We start from the raw sequence: 12,366 nt of genomic DNA on the forward strand, positions 1-12,366 counted from the left end.
GGTAGGGGAAGGCGCTATGATGACGACAATCCTCTGTGATTCACAGGGAGACATTTTCCAGCTGTTATTGTGAGTGAACATTCGCAGAAAAGTACACTAATGCGCAGATGTGCGGTATGCACGAAACAGAAAGTGCGCTGGGAAACTAGATACCAATGCAAAACTTGCAACGTTCCATTATATGCTGCACACTGCTTTGAGACTTAACATAAAAAGAAGCATTATTAATCATTGGGAACTATATCTGAGAAAATTTATTGACACTTCTGAATAAATAACAAAAAAAAAAAGGAAAAATGTAAAAAAAAAAAAAATTATTTTTAACTTTGCCACTGCTGGCCCAAAGCCCGGATTGAAAAGAAGGATGGGAAATAGATGCAACAGGTGTAAAACTATTCAAATGAAGCCCGACTTCTTCATATGTAGCAGTTTACTGGCAAATGAACGGACTTTGTGATTGAGATGGCGCAATATCTGTACTGTGGCAAACGTGATTACGCCGAGTACATTGCGACAGTATAACAAAACCCATATATTAATCTGCGTACAATACATTTAAATTATTAACACGTAAGAGTTACATTCTTTTATTCTTAGTAGTACAAGTGTAGATCACATTAGGTCTACTTGTACAAAGCATGTTAGCCATACCTGATTTAAACGCCTTTGATCAACAAGAAACAACATGCCAAAGTTAAAACTCTTTTCTCAGTACGATTTTTCTTGCTACTTTGCTTCTGTTGTTAGCCAATATTGAAAATTAAACTCGTTGTTCTGGGGAGGGTGAGGGGCTTAAAATTTGTTGTTTGAATGAGACTGGCTTTGAAACATTAATAGAAAACAGTATTTGAAAAAGAAGTATCAAATACACCCTGCTTTCATCTTTTCATAAAAATCAACAGCTTTTCGACTAATTTGTAGATTATTGGAAAATAGAAGAGGAAGAAAATGTTTTATTCCTTATCGTTGTGCGGTCAATCTATTGCACTCTACATTTTCATCATGTGTTCACACTACTAGATATGCTAACCCGAAGTTTACATTGTTTTCGGTCCTGATTTTCATGCCCAACTTTCATTCCAGTTGTACAGCTTGGTATGTTTTACAGAGCATAGTTTTTTTAGCAAAATCGGAACGAAAATACTGCATTTTTGACATTTTTACAAAATCTTCAATTTTGCGCTTGATTCTTTCAGTACTGAAAAGTGCTAGGGAAATGAAACTTTATATTTAAGAACCTTGTGTTATTAGGTTACTACATGCCAAGTTTCAAGTTTGTCATAACATTAGTTCAGGAGATGCAAGAATCCAAACTCTGAAATTTTTTCAGGTGCCTATTTTTTTTGGCCAATTTACCTACAATTTTCTGGCTCAATATGGCTCGTAAAATTCTTTTCATTATTATTCTTAAGAGAATGCATAAAGTTGCACAAGATGGCCAAATTTTATTTCTTTACAAACACTACTGCCCAAGATATTACAGCTCAAAATCACAAAAAATTCATGCTGACTCTGCGCGAGTCGTATTCAGCCAAGAAATATTCAGCACAAGGCGGGTTGGGCAGCGCGGGCCGATCTGGTCCCAGCGGCAGCTCTGAGGGACAGGCACGCAGCTCAGGTAGCCAGATTACGCCGCAGGCCACGGCACCTCAGCGTGCCAAGCAGGTTGAGTTCCTCCAGCAGTCAAAGGGTTAACTTTTATCTTATTTTGGAGAATCTTACTGCTATTGCTGTTCAGTTTATTTTTCAATTTTTTTTATACAAGTCTCGACTAGTTGGCTATTATATCTGTTGTTTACAGCAATCTGCTTCAAGGTACATAATTTGGTGACTATAAAATCTTGTTCTAGTGATATGACCTATGATTTATGGAGTTGAAAAATGCATGTTTATATTGCAGTGGTTAACAGGAATTTGCCTTTATAATGGAATCTGTACATGTTGGTTCACGGAAAATGCTGACCTTATGCTTGCTATTTACTCTTTTAATAGTAAGATCTAGATAATTAATAATTCCTTCTTTTTCTATTTACACAGTAAATTGAATATTCTTACGAATCCTGTTTAAAACCATTAGGTAATCTAGCACTGCCTCTTTGTTGCCTTTAATGAGGGCAATCACATCATCTGTGTGTCTCATACATATACAGTTTTATCTTCACAACTTGTATTGTTATTAAAAATTTACTTTCTAAATTGTTAACAAAAATGTCAACCATGGTGCCTGATAGGCAATTGTCCACGATCAGACCTTCACTCTGATGATAAATTTTGTCATCGAATGAAAAATAATTATAGGACAGTGAAAGTTCCAATAATTCAATCAGTTCCTTAACTTCAGCCAGGCTCAATTTTTGGTGTGTTAAATTTTTGTTAATAATTTCTAGGCATTCCTTAAGAGGAATGCTGTTTACCTATGTGGAGTCATTAGGAATGTCAATGTTTTGTAAAAATGATGCAAGTTCCACATTGGTTTTTATACTGAGTGAATTTTCAAAAACATAAATTTCTTTTAATTTCTGACATAAAAATTTCTTCAGTTTGTAGTTAGGCACAAATCTCTCATCAACGGTCGGTCTAATGATCTTTCACGTTTACATGCCTCGACGTGGGAGCATAAGGCAGGAAGAGCTAAGTTCATCACCTTCAAACCAAGTTTTCCTTTACCATCCAGGATTAAGTTGCAGTCATCTATTTTCTTTTTTTAAATTTAATTGAATTTATTGGTTGATTTTTTAGCAATGCTAGCAATATTATTTGCAATAAAGAATTTTTCAGTTTTTAAAATGTAATCTTGATCGTGTACTACCATGACAGTAGTGCTTTTGTCCGCTCTGATCGCAATAACTTGCTAATAGAATTCGAGATGATTCTTTTATTAAAAGTTTGTGATAATACATTAAGCTCATTACTTATATCATCAGCTGAATTAACTGCCACTGTTACGATCTTTCTTTAGTTCATAACAGAGGAATGTACACAATTGTGGTATTAGTTATTATTTCTTCCACATCTTGCAGTTTACATTTATTTTATATACTATAGTGCAAGCTCTTTTCTAGTAATTTTTCTTCTGAACCAGTGAAACTGAATATTACAAAGATTTTTAATTTGATTGGCAAAAATGAGTACATCATCTGGAGTAAATGCATTAGTTCTAAAGGCATATGACACCAACTGTTTCAAGATTTTACTGTGTCTACTTTTAACTTGATCTGACAATATTTTTAATTTACTTTGGAAAAAATTTAACGCATCCTCAAATTGTGTTTTGGTAAGCTTATTTTTAAAAATATCTTCTACCTTAACTACCTTAGTTTGACTCAAGTGAATCGTTTTATAGAAATCTCTTGCCTACATTTTGACCTGCATAATCTGAGACTTACTTATAATGTTACTAACAATTTTAAAAAGAGCTCTTTATATAAATTATCTGTTGAAGAGGATAGAAAGGCTAAATTTTGTAATTTTCTTCTTGTATACATGACATTTCACACTACCTCGGAGCTAAATGTCATCTTGTTTCACCTATCTTTAGCAGGATCATGTATGGGCTATTTATTTTTCTATGACCTCTATGTAGCTGCATTGTGGATTTGACTTTGTTTATACCCATGGGCAACACACTGCTTAATTACACCTCAAACTTACAATTACATCCCTATCTTATCAAAATATTTTAGTGTCTTAGAGAATTTTCTTTGTCATCGTTGTCATATTACTGTTGTAGTTTTGAGATTTTAATGTTTTCCCTTCATAATGGTTGTTGGGAGTCCAAAATCATATGTAGACCTCGGGCTACGTATCGTGGTATACTGAGCAGGTGATGTTGTGTCAATGATCTCCTGTGATGTGTTTGCCTGTGATGTGTTTGCCTCTGCATGTGTGTGCTGTGGACATTGACCTTAAAACTGCTTGGTGCAAGAATGTCTCTTTTTCACCTGTATAATAAGCGCTACCAGTACATATGGGGTTCTATGCTGTGCAAACTTAATCATCAATTAGGTTTCCACTGTGCAAGCATATTGTCAATAAATGCTACTATGTGATTATTTTTCTTGTATCAGACATGTTGCAAAGACAGATTTTGGATTAAAACTTAGGTTGTAATCTTAACAAGTTGCCTTCTTCAGCTTACTGTTTTACTTCCACATGGTTACATACTTCATTCTATTTTTAGAAAATATTTTAGCTCCTATCTGCTAACGAAATAATTTTATGATTGTATATCAGTTATCAAACAATGGAAAATCGAGGACGGAATGTAACAACATTATAAAAAGGATAGTTGCTTCTCACCATGTAGCAGAGATGCTGAGTCTCAGAAAACCACAACAAAGACTGAAGTTCTGACAGTTTTTGTTGTGCCAGTCTGCAATTCAACATATACCAGCTATCACATTTTTATTAAAATTACATATTTAGATTTTCAACTGATGATGAACTGAATACACAAGTGACCTGTAGCGGCACTAAATGTAAAAATGTTCTCTAGTAACTTTCGTAGTGTGTCAGTTCAGTGGTGCTTTTTGCATCAGTAATGTACTCTGTGATGTGTAATACGGGATGGATGCACTTGGTGAAACATTTTGTAAATACTGGTTTTAACTTTGAGCATACTGTATACATTGGTTTTAACTTTCATATGCCAATATATCTTATGTCAACTGTCCAGCTAATTATGATATAGAGTAAATTTATACCTCAAATTGGCCACATGTATTAACCTTTCCTGACATATGTGCAATAATAATAATTCAATCTATGTATTATATTAATACCATGTATGCCAGTTTTCATAATGTAATACATTTTTACATCTGATGCATACTATTCACAGATCAGTTGGTGGTATCGCTGCTTACCGAAACCAGACATCATAAATAAAACTTTTAAAAATGCGATCTTGGCTGAGAAATCATCTTTCTTCATATTTCATTTTGGCAATCACAGTTGCATTAAGTTTAAAACATTAGGTATCCACTGTCAGTTAACTCTTGGATATGTTTATAATATAGCTGTTATATACTCACTCTTCTGTTGGCTCGGTGGAGGCATGTGGTAGTTTTGTGTTGGCAACAGATTTGTTGATAGTTGGTGAGACAACCTTCTCTCCCTCTGATTTTAGCTGATCCACAAATGATTCCACATCCCTTGATTTACTGCCCAATTTCATTGCCTTTGCTGGAACTGTTGGCTTTCTGTTGAAAGTAGAGTTAAAAATGATAAATAAAACCTGAGACACGTCACTATTAGATACCATATAAATAGCCTCATATGTGAAACACACACTAACAATAGGTTACAAAAACTTTAGAAATGTAGGCTGACAAACAGAATTGCACTCAATGAACACTAAATTGCAAACAAAACATCTGCTAAACATCCTAGACTTTTATACCACAATAACACATGGCCGATGGAGGGTTTATTTTCGTATGCTATTGCTGTAGAAGCAGTGAAATCTAAAGCTGGCCTGAAGGCAGTGGGTATAAGGTAAATATGAAGAAATGGGATCTGGTTCCACATTTTATGGAAACCTGGGATCACCGCTGAAGCAAAAATATAAGGGGAGAGATGTTCAACACATTAAAATTTAGAAGAGTGTTTGGTATTTGATAACTTCTCATTGCATCTCTTCTTTTATAAACTTATTGAGTACTTTTCAGTTACTCTCTGCAAATTAAACCTTTGCCAAAATTTACAATGTGATGCACATCACTTACAATATGACACTCTCCCAGATTTTTGATCAAACTTATAATGTGGGCATATCAATTATGTTATTATAGCCTTCACAGATTTTTAGAAATAAAAAAATAAAAAGATCTAAGTGATCTGTTCATTGATTTTACAGGCCTTGAGCTTCCAAGGATTATATGGCACAAATTTTTTGCCCAGATCTGACTGTCCACATTATTGTATGCTTCATACAGTGCTGTTCTTAGAGATGTATGAGTCGATATTAAGTTGTAACCTCTGGGTTTCCTTGGTTTGACTGACTAATGGTATGCTTCTGGGTGTTCTGTTACGCTGTTGTTTCCATTTTATGCACGACAAGTTTTCACTATCCGTTTCTCTGCAGTTTCTTTTGTGGCAAGAGTACAGTAGCTTCTACCACTGCAACATTCCCAGTATGGTAACATTAAATTACTTTATTACTTTACTTATTGTGTATTTAGTTAGATTATACTTTACAACGTAACCCAGCTTCCATCACAATTGTTGTGCATCTGTTGGAATTGACACTGACAACATTTCATCTGAGAAGCCAGCCCATCTACCACTTACCTCAAACACAAGGTGAGTACAAGTAACTTAGGAGTAAAGAAGAGTACTCATCAAATAGCAGCAGCATTGAGTCATTGAAAGGCACACACAAAAGAATAAACACTCTGTCAGCCTTTGGATGAAATCTTTGATGAGGTATCGTACAAATATATCCAAAAATTCTGTCTGAAATTTTTGTGTTATATTCTCGAAGAAAATACAGCACTAATATCTGGCACAATAGAGGATTCATTTCAATGGAATGGACCAATGTGCTTCTGAGCTTACCATACAAAGCTATGAAGTTTTAGTAAAATGATCTTAGAGAAAATGTAGGCATTTTAAGCACTAGAAATGTTAAAAGTAATTTTCAAAAGTTTCACTAGCTGGGTTACTCACTGATCTCTGCACACTGCATTTACAATAGCAGTCAGCTCGACAGAGCTGTGTGAGAAGCAACTAACGTGCAATGACCCAGGAACAGCCAGTTGGTCCATACAGAGCAAGCAAAGACTCAATTATCTGATATCATAAAGCATATTCATTTTCCACTGTGAGCTATGGCTGATTGTAAACTACGTATATCTGCAAGAATCAGTAGGAAATTGAAAAGAAGCCATTTCTGTGCATCACTGGAAACAAACGAGGATACCAATCCATATAGGAAAAAACCCAAATAGCATCATTTTAAAGGTCATGAAAAAACAACCCCATTGCTGCATTAGTTATTAGAAAAATTACAGAAAATATAAACTCTGCTGATTAAAAAATACAATAATTTGAATGTTAGTTCTATCCGTTAATGCAACATGAGAAAATCACAATGTAGGTGTTATATTACAGCCACTAACGAATGCTATTGTTTGGTACAGCTACAAGCACAGTAATGGTCAAATGCTGCACTAAAAGTGTGGAAATCAGCAGAATGATGTAATTAATTGATTTATATTTAAAATAATTGAATTGCATGAACACAACACCATATGACAGAACTAAGTAATACATATAAATACATTACATAAGCAGACACATTTTCTAGATTTTGTTTGTATACTAATTACTATTAAGGAACTTAGTAATTAGTTTTCACATAATTTGTGCACAGTACAGTGTACATTCATAAACACCAAATGGAAAACAACGTAAAATCAGTTCCGAATTCTGAATCAAACCTAGGATAAACATTTGTTTTTAGAACATTAAAAAGTTGCATGAAACCAACATTTTATACATGTCGTAATTTTATGAATTAACGTTCATAACTGTACCTTGTGGTGAAATTGACAGTACAAAATACGTTAAATTGGAAGAGAGCAGCCTGGAACTACATAGGAACATAGCTTTTCAGTAGTTTTTCTGTGGCTCTGTAGATGGAGATTCTGCCACACAGGTTGTTAAGACACTTATGATTTTCAATTTCAGTTTTATAACAATCGTGGAAATTCCTGGATGAAGCAATTTCAATTTTAACACGCTTGAAACATTCAGAAGGTGGAGTGTATGGTTTCAACACAAGCAATGTTGTATAAGAGAATCAAATTAGGACTTTTAATATTTTCAAGATCATCTTGGGGAACATGATTATTTAAAGAGCTGCCGGATTTCAAAATTTCACCACAGTCAGCTGTAGGAATAAGCTGATTCATGGTCATAGTTTTCACTTATGGTGCCTTAAACAAGATTTGGCGAAATACTGATTAACAATTCCAAGTTTTAGTTAGTTTTACCTAATACTAGTTCCTACTGGTTTTCTTGTCACTACCTAAAAACTATGATAAATATGTTGTTGTTGTTGTTGTTGTTGTTCTTGTTGTCGTCGTCATCTTCAGTCCTGACACTGGTTTGATGCAGCTCTCCATGCTACTCTATCCTGTGCAAGCTGCTTCATCTCCCAGTACCTACTGCAACCTACATCCTTCTGAATCTGTTTAGTGTATTCATCTCTTGGTCTCCCTCTAAGATTTTTACCCTCCACACTGCCCTCCAATACTAAATTGGTGATCCCTTGATGCCTCAGAATACGCCCTACCAACCGATCCCTTCTTCTACTCAAGTTGTGCCACAAATTTCTCTTCTCTCCAATTCTATTCAATACCTCCTCATTAGTTATGTGATCCACCCATCTAATCTTCAGCATTCTTCTGTAGCACCACATTTCTAAAGCTTCTATTCTCTTCTTGTCTAAACTATTTATCGTCCATGTTTCACTTCCATACATAGCTACACTCGATACAAATACTTTCAGAAACGACTTCCTGCCACTTAAATCTATACTCAATGGTAATAAATTTCTCTTCTTCAGGAACGCTTTCCTTGCCATTGTAAGTCTCTAATCTAACCTAACCTAACCTTACATTTTTCATCCCCTCTACTTCAACCATCATCAGTTATTTTGCTCCCCAAATAGCAAAACTCATTTACTACTTTAAGCATCTCATTTCCTAATCTAATTCCTGCAGCATCTCCCAATTTAATTCAACTACATTCTATTATTCTTGTTTTGCTTTTGTTGATGTCCCTCTTATATCATCCTTTCCAGACACTGTCCATTCCGTACAGCTGCTCTTCCAGGTCCTTTGCTGTCTCCGACAGAATTACAATGTCATCGGCGAACCTCAGTTTTTATTTCTTCTCCATGGATTTTAATTTCAACACTGAATTTTTCTTTTGTTTCCTTTACTGCTTGCTCAATATACAGATTGAATAACATTGGGCATAGGCTACAACCCTGTCGCACTCCCTTCCCAACCACTGATTCCCTTTCATGCCCCTCAACTCTTATAACCACCATCTGGTTTCTGTTTCTGTTCTGGCTTCCATCTGAGCTCTTGATATTCATACAATTGTAAATAGCCTTTCGCTCCTTGTATTTTACCCCTGCCACCTTCAGAATTTGAAAGAGAGTATGCCAGTCAGCATTATCAAAAGCTTTCTCTAAGTCTACAAATGCTAGAAACATAGGTTTGCTTTTCCTTAATCTATTTTCTAAGATAAGTCATAGGGTCATTATTGCCTCACGTGTTCCAACATTTCTGCGGAACCCAAACTGATTTCCCCGAGGTTGGCTTCTACCAGTTTTTCCATTCGTCTGTAAAGAATTCGTGTTGTATTTTGCAGTCATGGCTTATTAAACTGATAGTTCGGCAATTTTCACATCTGTCAACACCTGCTTTCTTTGGGATTGGAATTATTATGTTCTTCTTGAAATCTGAGAGTATTTCGCCTGTCTCGTACATCTTGCTCACCAGATGATAGAGTTTTGTTAGGCCTGGCTCTCCAACGCTGCCAGTAGTTCTAATGGAATGTTGTCTACTCCTCTGTCAAACTCTTCATGCAGTATCATATCACCTATTTCATCTTCATCTACATTCTCTTCCATTTCTATAATATTGTCCTCAAGAACATTGCCCTTGTATTGACCCTCTATATACTCGTTCCACCTTTCTGCTTTCCCTTTCTTGCTTAGAACTGGGTTTCCATCTGAGCTCTTGATATTCATACAAGTGGTTCTCTTTTCTCCAAAGGTCTATTTAATTTTCCCTTACGCAGTATCTATCTTACCCCTAGTGATATGTGCCTCTACATCCTTACATTTGTCCTCTAGACATCCCTGTTTAGCCATTTTGCACTTCCTGTCGATCTCATTTTTGAGACGTTTGTATTCCTTTTTGCCTGCTTCATTTACTGCATTTTTATATTTTCTCCTATCATCAATTAATTCAATATCTCTTCTGTTACCCAAGGATTCCTATTAGTCCTCATCTTTTTACCTACTTGATCCTCCGCTACCTTCACTATTTCGTCTCTCATAGCTACCCATTCTTCTTCTACTGTATTTCTTTCCCCCATTCTTGTCAGTCGTTTCCTAATGCTCTCCCTGAAGCTCTCTACAACCTCTGGTTCTTTCAGTTTATCCAGGTCCCATCTCCTCACATTCCCACGTTTTTCCAGTTTCTTCAGTTTTAATCTACATTTCAAAACCAGTAGATTGTGGTCAGAGTCCACATCTGCCCCTGGAAATGTCTTACAATTTAAACCTGGTTCCTGAATCTCTATCTAACCAACATATAATCTATCTGATACCTTCTAGTACCTCCAGGCTTCTTCCATGTATACAACCGTCTTTCATGATTCTTTAGGCTCTGAGCAAAATTCTACCAGGCGGCTTCCTCTTTCATTTCTTCCCCCCAATCCATATTCACCTACTATGTTTCCTTCTCTCCCTTTTCCTACTATCGAATTCCAGTCACCAATGACTATTAAATTTTCGCCTCCCTTCACTATCTGAATAATTTCTTCTATCTCATCACACATTTCATCAATCTCTTCGTCATCTGCGGAGCTAGTTGGCATATAAACTTGTACTACTGTGGTAGGTGTGGGCCTCATCTCTATCTTGGCCACAATAATGCGTTCACTATGCTGTTTGTAGTAGCTTACCTGAATTCCTATTTTCCTATTCATTATTAAACCTACTCCTGCATTACCCCTATTTGATTTTGTATTTATAACCCTGTATTCACCTGACCAAAAGTCTTGTTCCTCCTGCCACCGAATTTCACTAATTCCCACTATATCTAACTTTAACCTATCCATTTCCCCTTTTAAATTTTCTAACCTACCTCCACGATTAAAGGATCTGATATTCCACGCTCCGATGTAGAACGCCAGTTTTCTTTCTCTGATAACAACATCCTCCTGAGTAGTCCCCGCCCAGAGATCCCAATGGAGGACTATTTTACCTCCGGAATATTTTACCCAAGAGGTCGCCATCTTCATTTAACCATACAGTAAATCTTCATGCCCTCAGGAAAAATTATGGCTGTAGTTTCCCCTTGCTTTCAGCTGTTCACAGTACCAGCACAGCAAGGCCGTTTTGGTTAGTGTTCCAAGGCCAGATCAGTCAATTATCCAGACTGTTGCCCTGCAACTACTGAAAAGGCTGCTGCCCCTCTTCAGGAACCACACGTTTGTCTGGCCTCTTAACAGATACCCCTCCATTGTGGTTGTACCTACGGTATGGCTATCTGCATCGCTGAGGCATGCAAGCCTCCCCACCAATGGCAAGGTCCATGGTTCATGGGGGCTGGGGGGAGATGATAAACATGGGTGAACTATATTGCAATATGGATTATAATCAAACTGTATGCTGCCATGTTCTTTAGCTGGTTCATCCATTTTCTGGCCTACTAGTCCAAACACGATTTAGTTATTTCAATTTTTAATTACTTTTTGGAACATAATGTAAGAGTGTATAGTCTCCGTTAGACAACCATGAGCTGATGTAGGTCACATACTGTATCTTCTGCAGGGCCATTGTTATATGTTCTCCTGCAACAGACAAGAACTGAAAAATGATGCCCCCTCTTTTTTACTACCATTGGTCTCCACGATATCCCCACCCCCCTCCACATCTGCCACCATCCAACGGCACAACAATGCAAATCTATTATACTTTTAATCGTTAAACTTAGATGACCAGAAGTCTTCATTTTCTGGGACAGTCCTCAATTTTCATGTTTTGTTCTCCATTCCTTTAAAACTGCCAAAACTGACGGAGACAACAAATGTCATCAATTGCTTGTTTTTTGTCCTCAATTTGTAAAAGTTCCAAAAATAATTGAAACAGGAGGAATGTGCTGAACATTTTCAACTAGAAATCAGCTGAATATATTTACTTTATTTAATCACAAAAATGCATGTTCCCCCTTGTAATCAGTAGCGGCTGCTTTAGTTTTGAGGTAGGTAGAGGCAATTGTTTACTTTGGTCAAAGTAAGTAAATACTTATTTCTAAAAACAAAGATGATGTGACTTCCAAACGAAAGCACTGGCAGATTGATAGACACACAAACATACACACAAAATTCAAGCTTTCGCAACCAACGGTTGCTTCATCAGGAAAGAGGGAAGGAGAGGGAAAGACGAAAGGATGTGGGTTTTAAGGGAGAGGGTAAGGAATCATTCCAATCCCGGGAGCGGAAAGACTTACCTTAGGGGGAAAAAAGGACAGGTATACACTCGCGCGCGCGCTCTCTCTCTCTCTCTCTCTCTCTCTCTCTCTCTCTCTCTCTCTCTCTCTCACACACACACACACA

At 36.5% G+C, this 12,366-nt stretch overlaps 1 protein-coding gene across 1 annotated transcript in view; it reads right to left on the reverse strand.

Moving 5' to 3' along the window:
- Window positions 1–12,366, reverse strand: part of LOC126162673 (coatomer subunit delta) — a 116,073-nt gene that overhangs the window by 61,683 nt on the left and 42,024 nt on the right. Inside the window, exon 6 of the mRNA XM_049919322.1 lies at window positions 5,034–5,201. Coding sequence (XP_049775279.1) covers window positions 5,034–5,201 — 168 coding nt within the window. The remainder of the gene's footprint in view (window positions 1–5,033; window positions 5,202–12,366) is intronic.

This window comes from Schistocerca cancellata, chromosome 2 (assembly GCF_023864275.1).
Source record: "Schistocerca cancellata isolate TAMUIC-IGC-003103 chromosome 2, iqSchCanc2.1, whole genome shotgun sequence".
NCBI lineage: Eukaryota > Metazoa > Arthropoda > Insecta > Orthoptera > Acrididae > Schistocerca > Schistocerca cancellata.